The 22906-nt window shown below is 37.6% G+C and overlaps 1 protein-coding gene and 1 non-coding gene across 2 annotated transcripts in view; one reads left to right on the top strand and one right to left on the bottom strand.

The window, feature by feature from the left end:
- Window positions 1–19848, top strand: part of Pkn2 (protein kinase N2) — a 100023-nt gene extending 80175 nt beyond the window's left edge. Inside the window, exons 9-22 of the mRNA XM_051165977.1 lie at window positions 1037–1180; window positions 1495–1570; window positions 2166–2340; window positions 2551–2677; window positions 3112–3242; window positions 3328–3403; window positions 3481–3572; window positions 9120–9296; window positions 11268–11330; window positions 12501–12577; window positions 13450–13592; window positions 18372–18479; window positions 18690–18770; window positions 18879–19848. Coding sequence (XP_051021934.1) covers window positions 1037–1180; window positions 1495–1570; window positions 2166–2340; window positions 2551–2677; window positions 3112–3242; window positions 3328–3403; window positions 3481–3572; window positions 9120–9296; window positions 11268–11330; window positions 12501–12577; window positions 13450–13592; window positions 18372–18479; window positions 18690–18770; window positions 18879–19082 — 1674 coding nt within the window. The 3' untranslated portion in view covers window positions 19083–19848. The remainder of the gene's footprint in view (window positions 1–1036; window positions 1181–1494; window positions 1571–2165; window positions 2341–2550; window positions 2678–3111; window positions 3243–3327; window positions 3404–3480; window positions 3573–9119; window positions 9297–11267; window positions 11331–12500; window positions 12578–13449; window positions 13593–18371; window positions 18480–18689; window positions 18771–18878) is intronic.
- LOC127206722 (small nucleolar RNA SNORA17) lies at window positions 17614–17746 on the bottom strand. Its single transcript, XR_007832828.1, has one exon. It is a non-coding gene; the product is annotated as a small nucleolar RNA SNORA17 (small nucleolar RNA).
- Window positions 19849–22906: the final 3058 nt, after the last annotated feature.

Raw genomic sequence — 22906 nt, 5'->3', positions numbered from 1 at the left:
CCAAAATCTATTATGTATACTAAAAACTTAAATAATAAGATGCATGATTTCACAAATTCAAGATGGTTATGTAAAAAAATGTAATTTATTGTAGAACCTAAAGGCAAATCCATTCGTATCTTGTTGTGGGTGATCTGCATAATTCCTAAGAACAAAATAGTAGAAGAGTCTGGTACTTTCTAATTAAAATGCACATAAATTATAACATACTTGCAGAAATCAGTTCATGACTTGATCCTAACTTATAAACTATTGTCTAAGGTATATTTAGTAGTAAGTTGTCAAAACATTAGTATGTTTTTTGATGTAAACATTATTTCTAATGACCACAGTATATATTCTTGTGTGGATATAAAATCAGATATACTTCTCCTTATGGTCTGGTTTTTCAAGTCATTACTAATTTGCTTCTTTAATATGTCTTTTTTAGATTATAGTAAAAGAACATACTTTTATATAAAACATGGTGTAAAAACCCCCACCTCCACTTAACACAGACTGCTGTGCTCACCAGTATTACTACCTCGTGATAATCTTTTGAAAATTCATTGGCCTGATGTTGTTACAGTACTTAAACTGAGTGTGGCACATAAGTGCACAGGAAAGGCCATTCCATACCTTCTCTGGTCCAAGAGTGGGTCAAAGAAATGGGTTTCAATATGGATTTTTGAAGCAACCATTGAGACATTTTAGCAGCAGGACAATAGGCAATGACATGTGGAGAAGAGAAACCTGAAAGATTGAGGTTCTAAGTGGCAGAGAAGTTTCTGTGGTAATTGGTTGTTCTCAGTGTGTGTTCTGGCCTTGAACTTCAAACGTGCATTAGCAGAGATTGGCTAAATTAAAATTTGTAAGTTTCATAAAAGTAATGTATAATTTAAAAACATTACAAAGTTTTGTTTTAAATACTGTGATTTTGGTGTGTAGTTTGTTTATTGTATTTGTATTTCATATATTTTGTGATATCTTATTCAAGTGTGTGTCCAATGATGTCTTTTCTGTTTGTTTGTTTTTTTTTTTTTTTTAATTATCTTAGTCACGTGAACTGGAAATTTCAGTTTATTGGCGTGATTGGCGATCTCTGTGTGCTGTAAAATTTCTGAGGTTAGAAGATTTTTTAGACAACCAGCGGCATGGCATGTGTCTCTATTTGGAACCACAGGGTACTTTGTTTGCCGAGGTAATACATGTATTTTATTTAATGTACATAACTACAAATAGACATTGTCTGTGTTAGCAGCAGTGATGTAGATGTGGCAAGAGTGTTAGGCCAACATTCAGATATCTTGAACTCTTGACTGCTGTGCTGCATTTTAGGTGTGTGGCCCTGAGGAGAATCATTTATCCAGCCCATGTTCTCATCTGGGAAATGAAGGGGTGGGGCTCAGCTGTAGTGAAGACTGCCTTCAGTTCTGAAAACTTAGGAGGCTAGGCGATTTCATGAACCGTAGTCCATTATAATTTTCATGTCAATTTGAATTTTTTTCACTACAGGTTACTTTTTTCAATCCAGTTATTGAAAGAAGACCAAAGCTCCAAAGACAAAAGAAAATTTTTTCAAAACAACAAGGTAATTAGTAAGATCAAGTGTATTATTTATCGATAATCTAGCTATCGTTTAAAAAGTAATTGTGGTTTCTTTAAAGTAGTATTTAAACATATCCTTCAGCAAAATAATAGAGTCTATTACTCCATTTCTTTGTTTTATTTTGTTTTGAGACTTCAAATTATGCTGTATTTAAGGATGACCTTAAAGTGATGGCCTGCCTCTGTCTTCCAAGTACATGCCCCAGCGTACCTGACGTCATCTCTGAGTTTCCCTATACTCAACCCTGAATGTCTTGTCGTTTCCCATCCACTCCCTGCTTCCTGGGCTGATCTGAAGCAAACTCAGATATCGTGGAGTCCGGTTTTTGTTGTCACACATGCCTTAAACTTTAACCACACCTAATACATTAAGGAAGAATCCGAACTCTTGATCTATTTTTAAAAACTATTTGTGCTATTTACACTACCTTTTAATAAAAAACAAAATAGTTTTTAAGTTACAATTGTATTTGTTCTTTATAAATTATAAACTGATAAATATGAATTTTTAAATTATGGCTTTCGGTAATATATAAAGAAATTACTTATCCTGCTTTCATTATTCACTATATCTACAGGCAAAACATTTCTCAGAGCTCCTCAAATGAATATTAATATTGCCACTTGGGGAAGGCTAGTGAGACGAGCTATTCCCACAGTAAATCACTCTGGCACATTCAGCCCGCAGACTCCTGTGCCCACTGCAGTGCCAGTGGCTGATGCACGCACCCCTGAGCTCGGACCTCCAGCCAGGTACATGTCTCAGACGCTTGAGTGTATCTTTACATGCTTTGCTGTGACAGCTGAATTAGTACAGTGGTTGGGCTCAGTCCAGGCCTTGTCAAGTAGAATTGTAAAACTGCTACTCCTTATTTTAAAGAAGTGAGTTTGCTTTTATTTTGTAGCTACTTAAAAACAAAATCTTTGATTGCTATTTTGGTAAATTGCTTTGTCTTCTATAAGTGATTCTACAGTAACCAAATTGGACTTTGATCTTGAACCTGAACCTCCTCCAGCCCCACCACGAGCTTCTTCCCTTGGAGCGATAGATGAGTCTCCTGAATTGAGAGTTTTGGATATACCTGGACAGGCAAGGCATTCTAAACCTTTCTTGTACATTTCCCTCTTAAATTCAAATCATCATAGTGACTAAAGTATGCATTTTAATTCAGATTACCAGTTGATGGTTAGTGAGTTTATGTCTTTTTGTTCTCTGGGTTTTTTTATGAGTAAAATTTCTCAAGTTGATGAACTTGATAAGAGACTGCCCCTTTCTTTATGTTGGAACATTGTTGTCATTAGCTTCTGTATTCTCTCAGGCCAAAAGGAAGGTAATGGGTTGCATATGTTAGATAATAAGTTGGTGTTTTGGGGTTTGTTTTTGTTTTTTAACCATAAGAAGAAGTAATCAAATCTTTTGGGTTTTTTTCTTCTCAAGCTTTTGGAATTATTTCTCTTAAGTTTTATCAAATGCTTTGCTTACCGAAGGTCCCATTAGTTTGATGATCCCTTAATGTTTTACAGGGTTCAGAAACTGTTTTTGACATTGAGAATGACAGAAATAACATGCATCCAAAATCCAAATCTGAATATGAGCTTGACATTCCCGACTCAGGCCGAAGCTGTTGGGGTGCTCGAGAGCTCGAGGACAAAAGGTGAGGGGAGCAGCCCCAGCGCTTTCTGCAGGTGGCTTGGTCTGCAGTTGCTGTGGGGCCTCATTTGTAACTCTTGCTGTTATAGAGCTCAACAGAGGTTTCAGTTCAATCTACAAGACTTCAGGTGCTGTGCTGTTTTGGGGAGAGGACACTTTGGAAAGGTAATCTGTCAGCACTTTAGGAATACATAGAGGATAAGTAATTCAAGTAGAAATGAATTATTTTAATCTTATTTCAGGTGCTGTTGGCTGAGTATAAACACACAAATGAAATGTTTGCTATAAAAGCCTTAAAGAAAGGGGACATTGTGGCACGAGACGAAGTAGACAGGTCAGTTTTTTTTTAATGAGGTTTTTCTTTGTGGTTAGAGGTTAAGAGAGTGAACAGCCATAAGCCTGAATTCCTAGAAATGTTTGAAGTTAAATTTTATCTATATGGCAAAAGATAGACATTAATTAAATGCTCTTTTTCTTTCCAGTCACTTCTTTTTCTTAAGCCAGGTTTGTGATACCAAGTAAAGATGGGACAGTGTTTAAACTAAGTCCACAAAATTTTAATAAGTTACGATGTTTATAAAATACTAACATGGAACTGTCAATCATTTGTGATTTAGTAAAACTAATTGCATATTAGCCTGTCATGATGGTAAAATGTCACTTCCTGATAATCTGCATGTAACTCAATGGTTAATATAGTCAGCTTTTTAAAACCATAGCTTTATGAATTTTCCCTTATGTCCTTTTTTATTATACGTATATTTACTGTATGTATGTGCATACATGCAATGGAATATGGCACACATGTTGAGATCAAAAGTTTGTCACTAGGTGAGTCCTGGGGATCCAATTCAAGTTGTCAGCCTTTTCCGCAAACACCTTTTCCTGGTGAGCTATCTTACTGGTCCTTTCTTTTTTTCTTTTTTCTTTTTCCTTTTAAAATCCATTCTTCTCCCCTATCCTCCTCCCCCTCCCTCTCCCATTCCCCCTCCCCCATCAGGTTCTCTTTACAAAGCCCTAACTGTCCTGGAACTCACTGGCCTCAAACTCACAGAGGTCCACCTATTCTGCCTCCCTAGTTCTGGAACCAAAGGTGTGCACCCTAATGCCTGGCTTAAATGCCATCATCATCATCATCATTTTAAATAATATGAGTGTTTTGTCTGCATGTCTATGCACCATGGCCATTCAGGTCCTATTGAGGCCAGTAGTAGAGGGTTTGATTCCAGACTTGTGATGTTGCTAATGTTACGTGCAGACCCGGTGTGGTGGCACACACTTTAATACCAACACTCAGGCAGCACAGGCAGGTGGATCTCTGGAGTTTGAGGCTACCTTCCTCTGTGTTGAGAGTTCTGGGCTATCCAGAGCTACACAGTGAAACCTTGCCTTAGTTAAGAAAGGAAGGTAGAGAAAAGAAGTCATTTGTTTCCTAAAACAATTATAATATGAGCATCCATAATCTAAAAATCTAAAACCTGAAATGTTCAAAATCTAAAAATTTTGACTGAAGCCGGGCGTGGTGGCGCACGCCTTTAATCCCAGCACTCGGGAGGCAGAGGCAGGCGGATCGCTGTGAGTTCGAGGCCAGCCTGGTCTACAAAGTGAGTCCAAGATGGCCAAGTCTACACAGAGAAACCCTGTCTCAAAAAACCAAAAAAAAAAAAAAAAAAAAAAAAAAAAAAAAAAAAATTTTGACTGAAGATGTGATACCAAAAATCTATCATTTAGTGTTCACAAATGTTTTATGCACAATTATTTAAAGTATTGTTGTAAAATTAGTTTTGGATTTTCAATATAAGGTACATATGAAACGTAAATGAATTTTGTGTTTAGACCTGGAGCCTATTGCTGTGCTGTCTCCCATTCATTACCTGTGACCAGAAACAGCTCTGGCCTCAAGCCCTTCAGATAACCTACATCTAACCTGTACTGTTGTGCTATCCGGGTGGATTATGTACATTTTTGCCACATTGTTACTACTTTGAACCAGATCTTTGTAGAAAGATGCTTTCTAGTTAACTCAGGCGAAATAATCCTAATAGTAACACCCATACAAAGTGTAGGTCAGAGGCTGGAGCCAGAGCCAGATCCTAGCCCATTACCCCTGGTGAAGTTGAACCTAGCCTAGAATAAAAATTGACAAGTGACCCAAATAATTTCAATTTTAAACTTTCCTAGTTTTGAGTAACAGGGATACATCTCAAATATGAAAACGAAAAAGGTAATAAAGCTTACTCTTGGAGAAATTTCGGGAAGATCGTTTAAAAAAAAAAACAAGCGAAATTTTAAAATGTTATCATGTCTAGAAGAATTTAAGTAAAGAATCAGGTTGAAAATAAACCAGTATATATTTTTAAATAATATATATTATATGCTAGTATAAAATATATATTACATATTAGTAAGTATGACTAGAAAATAACTCCAACTAGTTATAGCTAAGCAGAATCCTTTATGTTTACTTTGTAGTTTGTTCTTTTAATAATTCCATTAAGTTCTTTGTCACACCATGATGCTCTTTTTTTTTTTTTTTTTTAATTGCTGTTGTTGTTATTTTCGGGAAGGCAAAGTGTTTATGTAGCCCAGGCTGGCCTGCAGCTTGCTGCTGTCCTGTCTCTCATGTGCTTAATTACAGGTGTGTGCAGTCTGGGTTATATGATTTTTATATTCCTTTACTTTGAAATGTGGCACTTTACATAGATTATAATAAATTTCAAGTCAGTTTCTTTAAATTAATATAAATTATAGGTGCAAACCAAAACAATTTGTTACATTCAGTCTTAACACTCAATTTTCCTACCAGCTTTGAACACTCGCTGAACTCTTCCATTAGTTGCATGGTTGTAACTGCTCACTCGGGTTTCTTATCAATTCATATTAAATGTAACAGAATAGATCCAGAAATTGTTTGGGGTTTCTTGATTCGTGGTGTGTGTGTGTGTGTGTGTGTGTGTGTGTGTGTGTGTGTGTGTGTGTGTGTGAGAGAACAAAGCTTTTTAGATTATATGGGGTTCAATTCTAAAACCCAAGTCTTACTAAAAGCTTGATTTTTCTACTGACTAGCAAGCTCATTTATTTGTTTCACGCTTTTTAATAACTGATATGAACATTAGTCTTTTCTGTCTTCTAATAACTGAACTCTGAATAAAACTGGGCACTTAGAGAAGTAAAACATAAGAAAATTATGAGTAAAGAAGGCTAGATAAGTTTAACCTAGAAATAAACATTACGGTCATTATACCATACATTATGCAATACATTAATACCGACGTATTAAAAGGGTATTGTTATAAACTTAGAGATTTAAGGACTTTTTGAGGAGAAATTGGATTTACATTATACTGTAGCAGTTGAAAGATACAGAATTTAAAATTTGAGGAGCTGGCAAGTGTCACCAGCCAACCTGACAACTGACAGCCTGAGTTTATCTTTGGGACATGTTGGAAGGAGACAACTAGCTGTTAAAAGTTGACCTCTGACCACTACATGTGTGCAGTGGCACATATACCAGTACACACGCTCAGACACACAAAATAAATGCATAATGTAATCATAATGTTGGATAAGGTGTTAAGGGGAATATGTAATTTAGACAACATTGAACAGGTAAAAGATTATTGTGTTACAGTTTGCTTATCTGCTGTGAAATGTGTAAAATCATTGTGTTAATTTGAATCATTAAAGAGCCTTCTCCCTCTCTAATTCTTACCCTGAGATTTCTATCAGCATTGCCAGTCATTGTGAAGTGGCATTGTTAGTAAAACTATTTGCAGGATGTAAATGGCTTTAGCCATTAATTCTCAGCCTTTTCTACCTCTCATATGTTCAGTTCATATCCAGACTGACATCCATCAAGTAGAGCCCTGTAACGCTCCATAAATTCACCCATCGCAGGTTGCTGAGTCATGCATAAATAATACATTGTTAAAGCATTATTTTTCAGTAAACTTAAATAGGACAAAATCAAAGCTGTTAACTTAAAATTTTTCCTATGGATTTTTTTGTTTAATGCAAGTACCTTAAGCTATATTAGTATTTAGAAACATTTCCAACTTAAGTTATATAACATAAAAGTAAAGCTTAAGAATATTAGTGCGGCTTTCTAAGTATGTAAAAATCTAAAACAAGGTCTGGGCCTGGGGATATACATACACCTCCTTGCACATTGAAGGCTGAGGCAGGTGGATCCTGAGTTTGAGGCCAATGTGTATAGGTCATGTAATGAGATTGTCTTAAAAACATTAAACAGATTGTGTGAAATCAGTGTCTAGGAAAGTGAATTTGCTTTGAGTATTTAAATGTGAACTAGTGTTTTTGCTGTGCTTCTAGTACAGCACTGTACTAACACAGAACTTAAAATATTTCTTTGTAATAAATATGATTCTTAATGGTTACCAGGCAGTATTTAAGTTTTCAAGTCACTAATAATGTAATGATACTCAGATAAAATACTTCATCTTTCCTGCGGGATAGATTGGGATTATTTGATTGCTTGGTTGGTTGGTGGGTTGATTTGTTGGGATTTGTGTAGACCAGGCTGCCCTTGAACTTATAGAAATCTTGTCTGCTCTGCATTTGAGTGCTCTGATTAAAGGCATCTGTCACCACACCTGGCAACCTTTTCATTTTTGTAAAAGCCCCAAAAGGAAATAATAGTATTATCTCTTTCTAACATCCGTGGTTTAGCTCAATATTTGGAATGCCACAGTGTCGTTTGGAACAACAAGAATTCAAGTCTAAGCATTTAAAAATATTTGAGGATAGTGATTAGAATCATTTGTGGGTGCCACCCTTGAGGTCAAAGAACAAGCTCATGGTGTTACTTACCCTTCAGTTTTATATGTTGCAGGCATCAAGTAGAGCTCAAGTAGCTAGGCACCCTCTGAGACATCTCACTGGCTTTGACCTTAATTTAAAAATAAAAGGATTAAACAAAGCATTTTAAAAAGCAAAAAACTGGCAGTTGTGGTGTATGTGCCTTTAATCCAGCACTCGGGTGTTAGAGGGAGGTCGATCTCTGAGTTCGAGGCCAGCCTGGTCTACAAAGTGAGTTCCAGGATAGCCAGGGCTACACAGAGAAACCTTATCTCAAAAAAAAAAAAAAAAACAAAAAGCCCAAAGAATATCAATTTTTTTTAATTCTAAGATTCAATAGAAACAGAAGTGAAGCTTGCTTCGTATTAGAAATTTATATTATTTCTTAATAAGGCTTATCTATTGATCCTTATTTTGATTGTACTAAAAATTAGTAAGTTAATTCAAGCTTCATTTGAGGAATACTTAAAATAGTTTCTTTCACTTTGAGTTTTAACAAAATTCATTCATTCAATATTTTCAGGAGAAGAAACGGTTCTTTTGCTTTTGCTGTTTAGGCAACATAAATGCTCCACATTCAGGGAGTTTTGCCATGTTCCTTTTAAGAACTCTGTGATAGCACAGAAAATCATGTTGTTCTCAAAGAATTATCCTTTGAAATATGTTGTAGAACTCTCTTTGTTTTCTAGATTAAGTTTTTATCAGCATAATTGTGTCTCTTTGCATCATATTTTATGAGGTAAATTTTTGAATACTCTAGTCCTGAATTATAAATGCTGTCCTTGAAACTAGCCTAGTCACAAACTTTATTTGCTTATTAAGTTTCACTATGTAAATTACCTATAATTACTAGCCCCATTTGTGCCAGGGTGAGATTATCATATAAACTGTGGACTCTTTATGTTTTGCTACTCATATTTTAATTTTCATTAATGTATTTTCAGTTATCACTTTATATCAAGTAGAAATTTTCTTAAAATATCACAAAAGACATTTTTATAATTTTTAAATTCACAAAAGTTTGAAATTTTATCTAAAGTCTTGGTATTTCTTTCTTTTACAGCCTGATGTGTGAAAAAAGAATTTTTGAGACTGTGAACAGTGTCAGACACCCCTTTCTGGTGAACCTTTTTGCATGTTTCCAAACAAAAGAACACGTTTGCTTTGTGATGGAGTATGCTGCGGGTGGAGACCTGATGATGCACATCCACACTGATGTCTTCTCTGAACCCAGAGCTGTGTGAGTGTTAGACAGCTGCCTCACTCTGTCACTCTTGGCTTTCTGGGACTAAAAAGATCCATGTATGTTAGAACCTTGGTTCTTCCCTAAGGGAACATAGACCCTGTAAGAAATATTAAAGTGTTTAGTTTGTTTGCTGAATACTTTTTGTGCTTATGCCCTCTGTTGTCCATGTTGAAAATAAGGCAGTGTGAGTCTGTGTCACCTGAGACGCTACTCAAGTAGGCTAGTGTCCATAGCCTTGCTGTTGTCTAGTTCTGAGCAGGTCAGCAATTCCTTCTGAGCTTCATTCCTTGCTTTTGTAGGATAGAAACTTAAAAGAAAGCAACTAATAGAATACCTGACTATACCAGATCCCATCAGTGCAGTCTGCTAAAAAACAAAGAAGAATATTTTTTAATTGTTCAACATTGTTTTGACAGTACAATGTTTGCATCAAAAAAAAATGTTTGATAAGACTATCTCGATTAGTGTATCAAGTTTAACTAACTGCACACAAATACGTTAGCCTGTTACACAAGGTTTAATATACAACTAAATGTGTGCTTAGAAGTAGCTGCATTTTAAGGTGGATTGCTGTGAGTTTGAGGCCAGCCTGGTGTACAAAGTGAACCCAGGACAGCCAAGGCTACATAGAAAAACCCTGTCTCAAAAAAAAAGAAAAACAAAAACAAAAAAAGAAAAAAGAAAGAAAGAAAAGAAAAGAAAGAAGCAGTTGCATTTTAAAAATTCTTCAAAAGTACAGTCCCGTTTTTATAAAAACAAGTAAGCTTTAATACCTATGCATAGTATTGATGCATTCATTTTACTTATAAGAATATAATTATCTCTGTAAATGGTATTTGAGTTGGAGTGATAGAAATAGATGGCTGAGTGAAATAACTATGCTTTGGGAAGAGGGTTAATAATGCATATTTTGTAACGAAAGTTATTATATTTGTATATAATAACTATTTTTTTCTAAATGTCTCTGTAGATTTGCATTTATAAATTCATCTATTTATTTATTCTCATCCTCACTCAGCAAACCTACTGTGTATATTGGCTGTGCTGTCTTTGGGGTCAAACTGAAAAAGGCATGCTTTAAGACCTGCTATTCCAGCTGCACTCGGTTGTTCCTGGGCCCTAAGGCCGTGTCTTCATGCTAGGCTTTGTCATTTGCCCTACAAACAGTCCTCAGCCCACACATCTAAAGCCAAACGGTTTTTCAGTGATACTTTTGTCCGTTTCTTTAATCGTTAGCTACTCATTTCTATTTTTTTTTTTCCTCATTTCTATTCTTTACTGCTCTCGTCTTGGATAGCCGTTAATTTCTTTGTTAGCACTATACTGGAAGTTTTAAAAAATCTTTCTTCTGTTGTAAAAGCCTTGTTTGTTTTCTCTCTTCCGTACATCCTTCTGTTCCAGTACTCAAAATGTCCCTAATATAAATATTGTCCCTCATTAAAATGACTGGATCCCTTCTCACTATAAGAAGATGTTTCAGTTGTATGACATTCAGGATTGTACGTCAGCTCTTTCAGCTTGATATCCCGCTAAGCTTCTGCATGGAGTTCAGCCCTGTGCATTAGCTACAGCACTTCTGCACGAGTTATCAAACTGACAGCTTCCGTGCCTCATTCTTTTTTCCTCTAAGGGAATAACATGTATTTACTAACAAAGCTGCTCCTTTGTCAGTCTCTCCCATCATCCTTGTAACACATTGTAATTTGTCCTGTAGAACCAAACCAGAAGTCCTCCCTGGGGGCCCTCAAAAGTACCCCCTGGGACCCTCAGCGGCTCGACAAGGCCAAGTGAACCCCATTCATTGCTATAACTATAATTCTCTTATTTTTAAATTTCATCTCCAATACCACAATATATTGTACATAGTGGGAGTAAACAAATAGTTGAGGACAAAGTTATGCATTGAGGTAAAACAGTTCATGAGCAGTGACGTTTATTAAACATTTGATTTAATTTCGCCAACAGATTTTACGCAGCATGTGTAGTTCTCGGGTTGCAGTATTTGCATGAACACAAAATTGTTTATAGGTATGTACGTTTTTCTTGTTTCTTTCTTTCTTTTTTAGGTTGTTTTCGAGACAGGGTTTCTCTGTGTAGCGTTGGCTGTCCTGGACTCCCTTTGTAGACCAGGCTGTCCTCAAACTCTCAGAGATCTGCTTGCCTCTGCCTCCCGAGTGCTGGGCTTGTAGGTGTGCGCCACTGGAACCAGCCATTTTTCTTGTTTCTAATAGCTTACTTCCATGTGAATTAAAATTCAAGATAGCTAGCAAAGATATTTTGTGCTTCATCCCAGCTTGGAAAGACAGGTCACCAACATTCAAATTGTGAGATGAACTTGTTGGTTCTTGGCCTACTACTCATTTCCTGATTGAAATAGTGAAAATATGAGTTGGCCTGTGGTGACATGGTTCAACAGCAAGATTCATTTGGTGATTACATTTAACTGTCTACTCCAGAGACTTCTTTAGGCCAGTTGACCACACAGAGAGCAACAGATTGTGCTAAAGTGTAAGTGGCCATGCTTCTCCTTCATTAGGATGTCTTGGGTGACATGTACTGAGCATAATGGTCGAGTAGTTATGATGTGAAAGCCCTGGATTTGATCCCCAGCATAATAATATATTAATAAATAAGAAAAGGTTGCCACCACCTGAACTAAAAGGCATATTGGTGGTATAGCCCATTCAGGTGTGGTGGCGCGGACCTGAGATCCCAGCACTCAGAAGGCAGAGACAGGTGGATCTCTGAGTTTGAGACCAGCCTGGTATACAAAGTGAGTTCCAAGATACCTAGGGCTACACAAAGAAACCCTGTCTCGAAAACAAACAAAAAAAGTCAAATCTTACACTTATTTATACCTTTAGCTTAATTTCTTTCATAATGTATGTACACAAACCTCAAACTGTGATTAAGTCAGATTATGCAAAATAAAATTTTAAACTTGAGCAAAAGGTATTTAAGCTGATTCTGTGTTTAAAGAGGTAAAATGTGCCTTTTAAAAAATATGTCCTCATCTAATATAAGAAGAAAGATTACTTAAAAATTACTACATGAAAGAAAGAAAAATGAGAGTACCTCAAGCCATAACTTGATAAAAAAAAGTTTTTACAAGACAAAATTGGGCTCCTCTTGAAAATTAAAATTATGGTTTGTACTATGTGGTTTACTGATTTATTTTTATGTGTCCATCTTGAACAGAGACTTGAAGTTGGATAACTTATTGCTAGATACAGAAGGCTTTGTGAAAATTGCTGACTTTGGTCTGTGCAAAGAAGGTAACTGAGCTTTGTAAATTCCTTTTCTAATAGGTTATTGTTCCTTTGTACTTTAGTAGTTTTCAAGTTTGTTTATGAAGAGCAATGTGTTTTTAATTATAATTTATTCCATTATAACATTTGGATTGCTCATATGAGCCACATTAAGACTTTGTCTCATGGATACAAATAAATGCTTCCTGCTTACAGAAACTGTAGTGTGAGACTCAGCTTCTCTTTGTGTGGCTAATAGTCTGCCAGCACTTTAAGAAAGCACTAAGCACCAGCTTGTTGAAGGGACCTTCCAGAATGAAGTACACATGCCTAGTGCCATCACCAGCTTCTCAGAACTATTAACATTTTAAATTGGAAAAAAGAAGTATGTAACTATCTCAAGATTGTTTTCTATATACTCAAAAGTTAGTAAAGCAATAAGCTGCGGCAGTTCAAATCAAAGGTCACACGAGAAAGTATAAAGATCATGGCTGTAAGCCATGCTAAGTCAGCTTCAACTTAACTTTTCCACTTGTATTCTGTGTGTCTTTGAAAAACTTGATTTCACTGAGTCCACTTCCTCAACTATAAAGATGAATATGGGACATAGTAAACATGGTTACAAATGAGATATTCATCTCTATATAACTAATATATACTTCCTCCTTTGCACACTAGTGACTTTATTACTCATTATTAACTTTGTTTTCACAGTTCACAAACACAGTGCTTGGATATCTTAGTTAGTGGCTGTTTAAGGAATCAGCAGTTTGTGAAGTCTTGGTGTGTTTGAGTTAGATCCCCACATACAGCAATGTCAGTCTTTCTTCCTAAGGACACCTCCTAATCTTCATGCCAAGTTTGTTTCCTTTGCTAATACCTGAATTTGTCTTCTTCAGGAATGGGGTATGGAGATAGGACAAGCACATTTTGTGGTACTCCTGAATTTCTTGCCCCAGAAGTATTAACAGAAACATCGTACACAAGGGCTGTAGATTGGTGGGGCCTTGGCGTACTTATATATGAAATGCTCGTTGGAGAGGTAAGCAGCAGAAGATAGGAGAATGAAGAAAGGGAAGTTGATTGGAAGGATAAAGCACATCATTTTTATAGACACCTACATGTGTCTCCTGCATAACAAACTCCATTTTATAAAGATGATAGTGTGTTAAGGACTGGCTGTTTCTACACTATCTTTATTAGCCTAGTTTAGATGTTCATATGATAGAAGGACTGCATTATGAATGTCTTCAGATAGTTTCTTATTGTGATTTTAACATAACTGATATTTCATAGGGCACAGAGTAGCAGGGAACTAATAAAAATATACCCTACAGGCAGGTGTGATGGTGCATACCTAAATTCCTAGCACTTGGGGTTGGAGGCAGGAGGAACGTGAACTTGAGACCAATCTGGGATACATGGCAAAAAACATCTTGTCATTGAATTAAAGTACCAAATAAATAAATAAATGTTAAAAAAAAAAAAACCCTCAATCTATAAAAAGTCATCTGTATATTTATCAGAAATAAATGTGACCTTCAAAAACAATAGCAATGTTGGAGATATGGCTGAGCAGTTGAGAATGCATATTATTGTTGCAGAGAACCCCAGTTTAATTCCAGCACTCTATTATGAGAGAGCTCTCAACCCCCTGTAACTCCATATCTCTGTGCTCCATAGGCATCTGCACTGAGAGACACACATACATATAATTTAAAAAAATTTTTTTTGCAAGCTGGGCATGGTGGCACACGCCTTTAATCCCAGCATTTAGAACACAGAGGCAGGCAAATATCTGTGAGTTCAAAGCTACCCTGGTCTATAAATCGAATTCGGGACATTGAGGGCTGTTAGACAGAGAAACTGTATCCGGGGGCGGGGGAACCTTTTACAACCCACTTTTTAAACAATAAAGCAGAATTGAAGTCATCAAGACTTTCTCAATTTTCTGTATATCAACAAAATTAATTTCTGATAACTTAGTTATATATAGAAAGTTTTATAGTTTATGAGACATGAAGTAAATGAAAATGATAAGGGCCTAATATATGTTTTATAAATTGCTAAACTTTTTTTTTTTCCTCCGGTTTTTCGAGACAGGGTTTCTCTGTGTAGCCTTGACTGTCCTGGACTCGCTTTTTAGACCAGGATGGCCTCAAACTCACAGTGATTCACTTGCCTCTGCCTCCCAAGTGCTGGGATTAAAAGCGTGCGCCACCACTGCCAGGCGAAACCTTCCTTGAGAGGGATTTATCTGGAGATGGAAGACGACTTCTTAGAAATAATTGATTAGTAATTTCGCATTGCCAGGCACCTTCCTTCTACATCCAACTCATTCAGTAAATCATTTATTGGCTGGATAACTAAATGGACACCTTCTTGAGTGTCAGATGGTTCTGTAGGTTTAGTCTCTGTGTTGCTCCCTGGCATTTAACCATAGTGAACAGTTCCATCCACTGACAGTCCTTTCAGTACATCCAGCTGGGCGAGGTCTTCTAGAAAAGAAAGCAAGAAACAGCTCAATAAAAGAGCTATGTGCTTTATAAATGTTAGCTCTTTTATTTTACATTTGCCTTTAATAAACTCCAAACTAGTCCTATTGCCATTTTCAGATAAGGAGTATACACAAATGATTAATAACGTGTCACACAGCACTTGTGAGGTAGGGTTGGGAATTTTTGTTCTTGACATTTTTAGAACCTGTATCTAAACCATAAACTTTGTGGTTTAGGATTAGATATCAAATTTATCTGGCCTCATTTAATTTTCCAAGACGTGAGATCCAGATTGGGTTTTTCACCTCTATTTAGAAAAGCTGCTGTAGTTATTTGGAATGGGAAAATTGATGTAGCCTTAATGTACACAGTGGTTTTAACTTTCCAAGGCCCCAGAAGACTCACAATATTATTGCTAGAGGCTGTGGTGTTCTTAAACTCTGTCTCCAATCCAGTTTTGAAAGGAAATGTTTCTATTGCCATATTTTAAATGTAACATTTAAGTAAGTCTAAGATTGAATTCTAATCCAAAGTTATGTACTTTCTTAAATATTTACCTTTTGCCAGGAATAATGGTGCATGTCTTTAGTTCCAGCACTCAGGAAGCAGAGGCAGGTGAATTTCTGTGAATCTGAGGCCAGCCTGGTCTACATAGTGACCAGGACAACCAGATATATAGTGAGACTGTTTCAAACCCGATTCTACCCCCAAATATACTTTCTATGTTAGAAATAACATGTAAAAAATAGTTTTGTAAATCTTGCCAAACTAATAAACTGTTGATTTTGACTTCTTCTGTTCAAGCTACTAGCTTAACAAACATGTAAGTTCCTGCTTCATAGTTTTTAAAAGGGTTTCTAATTGGTTGAGTTTTAAACAGACCCAGAAGGTATTGCTATTCTCCACCCCCCCCCTTTTAATTCCATTTATCTTTATGCCTCTGCAGGAAAGAAATTAAACTTAAAATCCATTGGTCTGCATTATAGTTTTATAGCATTATTGAAGCTTCAATGACAATGTTTATTTTTTTTTAATTTTTTATTGGTTTTTTGAGTTTCATATCATGCACCCCAATCTTACTTATATCCCACTCATCACCTGCTGTCCGCCCTTGCAACCTCCCCCTCAACAGAAAAAAAAAAAGGACCTCAGGGAAGCTGTAGTGTGACAGTGAGTCCTACAGTTAGACCCTTTTGTCCATACTTCTTTACTTGCAAATGTTCCTTATAATGACTTGTTGGTCTGGTACGAGGCCTCTGACTTCTGCTACTCTATCGGTACTGGAGCCTCACTGGGACTCCTCTTGAATATCCTGTTGTTGTCCTGTGTATTGGAGATCCTGCAGCTTTGGATCTATAGGACCAGCCCCTTCACACACTCCAGCAGTTCATTGATGGGGTAGATGTTGAGGTGGGCCCTGGATCTGAGCCTGAGTGGTATCTGAGATGGTCAGCCTGCCAGTCCTACCCTGCTGCCTATGTAAGGTGCAGGGCCTGCCCTCACTGTCTAAGCAAAGGTTGAGGGAAGGCAGGAAGGCATCTCTCCCTTGTTCATGCCACATCCTAGCAGACAAGAGGCAAGGCCACATCCAGAGCCAGCTCAACTGCTGCCCAGGTGAGGGACAGGGCCAGCTCTCCATCTCTGATGACCTCAGGGCCAGCTCTCCTGCCCACCATAGGTGGAAAAGGGGAAGGAGAGGAGGGTCATCACTGCAAGGGAGATAAGTGGTAGGGCCAGGTCTCCCATGCTTCTATCCTCAGGGGCAGCTCACCCACAACTCCTGAAATATATGGGCCACTCTCCTGAGTACTACAGCTGGCTAGGGATGAGGTCAGCTCTCCTGCTGTCATGCTCCCAGGGCCAACTCTTCCATGATGCCCAGATGAAGAGTGGGGCCAGTTCTGCACAGCCTTCAAACATTGATATGTTCCCTGTCATCGGCAGCCCAGACCAGGAACTTGTGCCTAGCCTTTACTGATAATAGACTCCTGCTGCTGTAGGGCCTTGGACCCATTCAGTCCCTGGTGGCAGCACAAGCCAGGATCCCACCATGCCTCCAGATGGCATCACCAGCTGCTCACATCAGGCCATACCTCACCCGCTTGAGTCTCTAGTTGTCTCTTTCCATTGTGCCTACATCCTTCTGTTTCTCTTATTCTTCCATTGTTTTTTTCACCACTTACTTGCTCCTCCTAGTGACACCTGGGGCCGTCTTAGGGATGCTAGGTATTATGGTACAGGGTAGGGGTCATCTTGGGCATCGTCTGACCCCCTCAGGCCTGTGCGGAGCCCTGCTAGTGGTCGTCTCAGGCTAGGTCGCTGTGCAGGGCCCAGGGCACTGCTCATTCCTCGCCAGGCCTGCCTGAGTGGCTGCATGCAAAGATATTCTGGTCTGTCTCTGGCTTACTCCCACCCAGGCAGGGTTCTTCTAGTCTCCAGCTTGTTCTAGGTCCTGGGAGCTGTTGGAGCCTACATGGCTCTGAACTGGTGGTCATCTCAGGCTAGATCCCTGTCTGAGCCCCCTGGCTCCGGACTGGTGGTGGCCTCGGCTTGCTTTTTCCAGGGAATGTTGGGCTACTAATCATTCAGATGTTTACAGGTCGGAACACTTGAGTGTAGACATAGCCTCTGTCCTCTCTGCCACCTACTGACGCACACGTGACACAGCAGACACATCTGCAAAGCTTCTAGGGGCAGGTTTTTTTCTTTCTTTTCTTCCTTCCTTCCTTCCTTCCTTCCTTCCTTCCTTCCTTCCTTCCTTCCTAACTGTTGAAAGTATAGTTTGGCTAAACTGTTTATTTAGGAATTTTAGCCCTTGGGACATCCTCTCCATTTCTTGTGGGGAGAGTTAAAAGAAAGTCTCGCCCCATAGCTCACATTGACTAGACTCAACAGTGGTCTTTCTACTTCAGTCTCCCAAGTGTTCAGCTAATAGCTGTCACCACCTGTGCTCAGCTCACAATCAGAACTTCTTATAGAGTTTGTTTATTTGTTTGTTTGTTTGTTTGTTTGAAACATGGTTTCATGTAGCCCTTATACTCTGTATGTGACAGGTGCTAGCCTTGAACTTCTCATCCTCCTGCCTTTATCTTTCAAGTGCTGGGATGGCAGGCTTGTACCACCACCATTCCTGGCTTTGTGTAGTACTGGAGATTGAACCCAGGGCTTCTTACATGTTAGGCAGGTGACCTAACTGAGCTACATCTCCAGGTCATGTTTTATTTCATTTCATTTTCATTGCCTGACTTGGTTATACTTTGAATATATGATTTTTTTTTTTACTATCTTAGGGTTTTTATCTCACTATAACATATTTCTTCTAGTCTCCCTTTCCTGGTGATGATGAAGAAGAGGTTTTTGACAGTATTGTAAATGACGAAGTAAGATATCCAAGGTTCTTATCTACAGAAGCCATTTCCATAATGAGAAGGGTAAGAAATTAGGATCAAGAATTGTTTTTTTTTTTTTTAAGCTTAAACTTTTTGTTGAAGAAAAGTTCCTGGTTGAATTTTAGAAATTGTTTTTAATTCATAAATGTTGCATGCTTTAGACAAATCTAAACAAAAGGATCTAAGTCTTTGGAAGTACTGACAGTCGCTGTGGGTGAAGCACATTTTATTGTTTCCATCTTAACTTCCTAGCTGTTGAGGAGGAACCCCGAGCGGCGCCTGGGAGCTGGGGAGAGAGATGCGGAGGATGTAAAGAAGCACCCGTTTTTCCGGGTAAATACAATAGTTCAAAGTTGTTTTTTTTTGTTTTTTTTTGTTTTATGAAACTTGAGTGATTAGGAACAGGAAACTAAACTGGCTGATTTCTATTTTGTGATCCAGCTAACTGACTGGAGTGCTCTGATGGACAAAAAAGTAAAGCCACCATTTGTACCTACCATCAGAGGACGGGAAGATGTTAGTAACTTTGATGATGAATTTACCTCAGAAGCGCCTATTCTGACTCCGCCTCGAGAGCCACGGGTTCTCTCAGAAGAGGAGCAGGAGATGTTCCGTGATTTTGACTACGTTGCTGATTGGTGTTAAGTTACTGGACACTGTGAGACCACGCAGACTGACCGGAAGGGAGACCCCTTGAAAACAGTCGCCCTTCATTTGCTTCCTGTCTACTGGGAGCTTCTGAGGTTTTATACAGCACAGCACACAAAGATGTGGTTACAGTACTGTTTTATACCTTCTCAATGTTTTCAACGTAAACCTGAACACTGGAAGCAGTTTCATGGAGTTTAGGCTGAGTGAACATTGGCCGTGAATCCATTACAAATAAATACTTTTACATCAATACTTTATTTTTAAAAAGAAGAAGAACCACTCTTTTATAGTACCCATCTTTGCCCTAGGCCTGCCTTAAGTGGAAGGACGATTAATCACTAAACTGTATTTTACAAAAGAAAAAATAGGGCTTTAGATACTATTACTATTCACATAAAGTGTGATTCTGTTTGACTGAGACAACTCAATTTTTAAGAAATCACTATAATAGAAAAAAATGTGGCAGTTTGTACACCTTTGGTGGCTTGATTTAAAGAAAAAAATGAGAATGTATTGATGTCTAGTTTGATAAATTTTCTATATTTATCAGAACACTTTATTGCCTTAACCTTACGAACCACGCAGCAGAGCCTCATAGCTTTCCAGCAGAATTACCTGTCAGATGAGCTGTTCATTAAACAATGCTGCAAAAATAGAAACATCAGCATTTATTTAACTTAACGATGAGGACTTCTGATCAGCTGGAACCAAGATACCATGGTAACTGTATGCATTCCCAAACCCAAGACACCTGGAGGATGTTGAGTCAGGTCTCCCAAAGTCAGGGAGCCTGATTAACCCCTTACTGATACACATTCTATACGTCTATCAACCTAGTCATCTTGTTCTCATGTCTGCTGTAGAAGGGAACTCTATCTTTGTTAGCCATAGAGATCATCATGGCATACATGCTGTGAACATGTGTATGTACAAGTTGTAATGTGTTCTGTGTTGTAGGCATATTATTTAATTTCACCACTTCATCACTTTTGTACAGTGGCCAAACAGACACCTCAAACTCCAGCATTTACATTAAGTGCATTTGTACATTTTAGGCCACTGGATCCAGATTTTATATTGGCAGTTATTGAGGGCAAAAGCAATATATTATAACAGAATGTATAAATATTTTTGATAAAACAGTCTATATTTTATAAAAAGTTATTATAACACTAAAGCTGTACCTCAAAAGTCTCGCAAATAATTTGATCAAATGTTCTACGCATCCTCAGAGGATCCGTTTGTGGCTTTATCGCTCTTATCATATGCCTTTTTGCAAATCATGACCTTCACTTGGCTGGAATTATTTAGGGTTTTGCTTGTTTTTACATTTTTTTCTCCTAGTCTGTCACTCCATTGTTTTTCCTCAATTCAGTAATATCATTGATGACCCTGTGCTTAGCATGTTAGGGCCATTTTACCTCAGGAATAGCAAGTTGGTAACTAACCACACTTGAACTAACCACATCTTCACAGTGAGCTCATGTCTTAAAATTGCCCAAATCTGAATCAAATGAGAAACATGAAAGCACGCTGATAAATGAAGAGTTGAGCTTAAAACACCCTTGCTAAGATTCATTCGCCTATTTTTATTATACTCTGAGAACAATTAAAATTGTCCAGATATACTTTATATTACCTTCCAAATTCATTTTTATTCTTCTCAAGGTCCTCTGGAAGAAAATTTTATAAAAAGAGGGACAATGTGTTGTTTTAAGTTGCTTGGAAAAGAACAATAGAAAAAAATAGCACAATTGCCTAGCTTTAATTTGAACAGTGTTATTAACACAATCTGAAAATAAAACACTAACTACTTTTGAGGTACAGTCTGCATACCTTGTTGGTTCTGAAATATGCATAGAAAGCAATGTTTCAAATGGACTTTTAGCATTAAAAACTGACATAGAGTTATATACACAGTGTACAGAATTTTTTTAAAAATTGATGTCAATCACTAAGAAATTTAGAGGTCAGGGCATAGTCACACAATTATGCTGAAAAAAGCACTAATTTTTCTGTAGTTAAAAAGTATATATATATTTTTTAGCCAGATTTTAAATTTTAAGAGTGTAAATAGATTTTGCTATTGCTGTATGTGTATGTGACTGCTCAAGCACTTTGTCAGCAAACCAGATACTTAAGAATGGTACCCTATGCATCCAAATGAAATGTGCCTTTACATCATTCTAAGATAAGGGTGTGTTGCAGTCATAAATTACCACAAATGCACAAATTAAAGTTTAAAATAGATTGAAATTTGTAACTTTGGCTTTAAGTATTCTTTCTTTTTAGAATTTTTCTTCTGTTAAAATACAGTATTGGCTCTTCTATGTTCAAGGTCTCGAGAAAATTATTTTTAGTTAGCTTTTTGGTTTTTTGAGACAGGGTCTCTCTGTGTTAGCCTTGGCTGTCCTGGACTTGCTTTGTAGACCAGGCTAGCCTCGAACTCACAGTGATCCGCCTGCCTCTGCCGAGTACTGGGATTAAAGGTGTGCACCACCACACCTGGCTTATTTAGCTTTCTTCTAAGTACTTTTTATCCTGTAGAAAGTTTATATTCTAGTCTATATTCAACAGCTTATTTCATCCATGCCTAGAATACCCAGTTATTAGACATTGAGACCAGGAAAGTTGCCAGGGGGAGAGAAGCAATGAAGTTTTCAAGACTGAAGATTTGCATGTGCTAATGGTAAAGTGTAAGCAGTGGGAGCATGTTTCCTTTTCTTCTGTTAGAGCAGTGGTTCCCAAGTAGGGCTCATGGGTTGCACACCAAATATTTATATTGCAATTTATGACAGTAGCAAAATTACACTTACAAAGTAGCAACAAAATAATTTTATGGTTGGGGGGTCACCACAACACGAGGAATTGTATTAAAGGGTGATAGCATTAGGAAAGCTGAGAACCACTGTGTTGCAGGATAGCGTTTTAATGAAGGATTGACATTTGGGAAATAGGCAAGTTAATAAAGCAGAATGCTAACCATTTTGTATAATGACTTTTGAAGTATAATATTTTGCAACTGTACAATGATACGTGCTATCTGTGGGACATAGTGTTGGTATTATATACTAGCCTGATCAAAGATGACTTCTAGGCTCAATTCTGATAAAATCGTGTACGTATTGTCCATCTTCTCAGAGCAGCTGAGTAAATGGTAAGGAAAAACCCAAAGAAGAAAATAATTCCATATGTTCCTCTACAAGATTAGAGGTAAGTGCCTAGCAAACTTGGAAATGTATATGTCAAAATTCAATGCCTGATCTCATGCTACTAGGATCCTGACTAGGTGGAATCGCTAAGACGCCAGAGACACATAAGCATTATTCGTCTCATTAAAAGGTAAGAATGACTTTGGGAGCCCTTGATACCCAAACAAGGAGACAGTCTTGAGCACCAGTCTAGACAGACCAGGGCTTTGCACCCAAAGTTAGAGTTAATGTACCCACATGTACACTTCAGGCGTTGTGTACCTATAAATCCTAACACTTGCTGTAGGTAGAATGACTCTGCAAGTATGAGGCAACTTTGGGTTCCATGGCAGCCAAAGCTAAACTGTCATTCTGCTCCTTAAAATAAACATTGATACTACATTTCACTAAAAAATTAAGTTAAATAATAAATAGATAAAGTCAGACATTTCAAGATGATGTTTTAAGCTCATAAAAGTTTTTAATAATGAAAAAAAAATCACTGTACTATGAAGTCAACATAATCTAGATATAGCAGGTGAGGATACCACATTACTAGCAAATGTACTGAATCAAATATGACCAAAGCAGAGTCAGCAGCATCTGAAATAGACACTGCTACATTAG

The sequence above is a fragment of the Acomys russatus genome, chromosome 23 (assembly GCF_903995435.1).
Source record: "Acomys russatus chromosome 23, mAcoRus1.1, whole genome shotgun sequence".
Taxonomy (NCBI): Eukaryota; Metazoa; Chordata; class Mammalia; order Rodentia; family Muridae; genus Acomys; species Acomys russatus.
The sequence above is the reverse complement of the archived record's forward strand: the minus strand, read 5'-3'. Positions and strand labels throughout refer to the sequence as shown.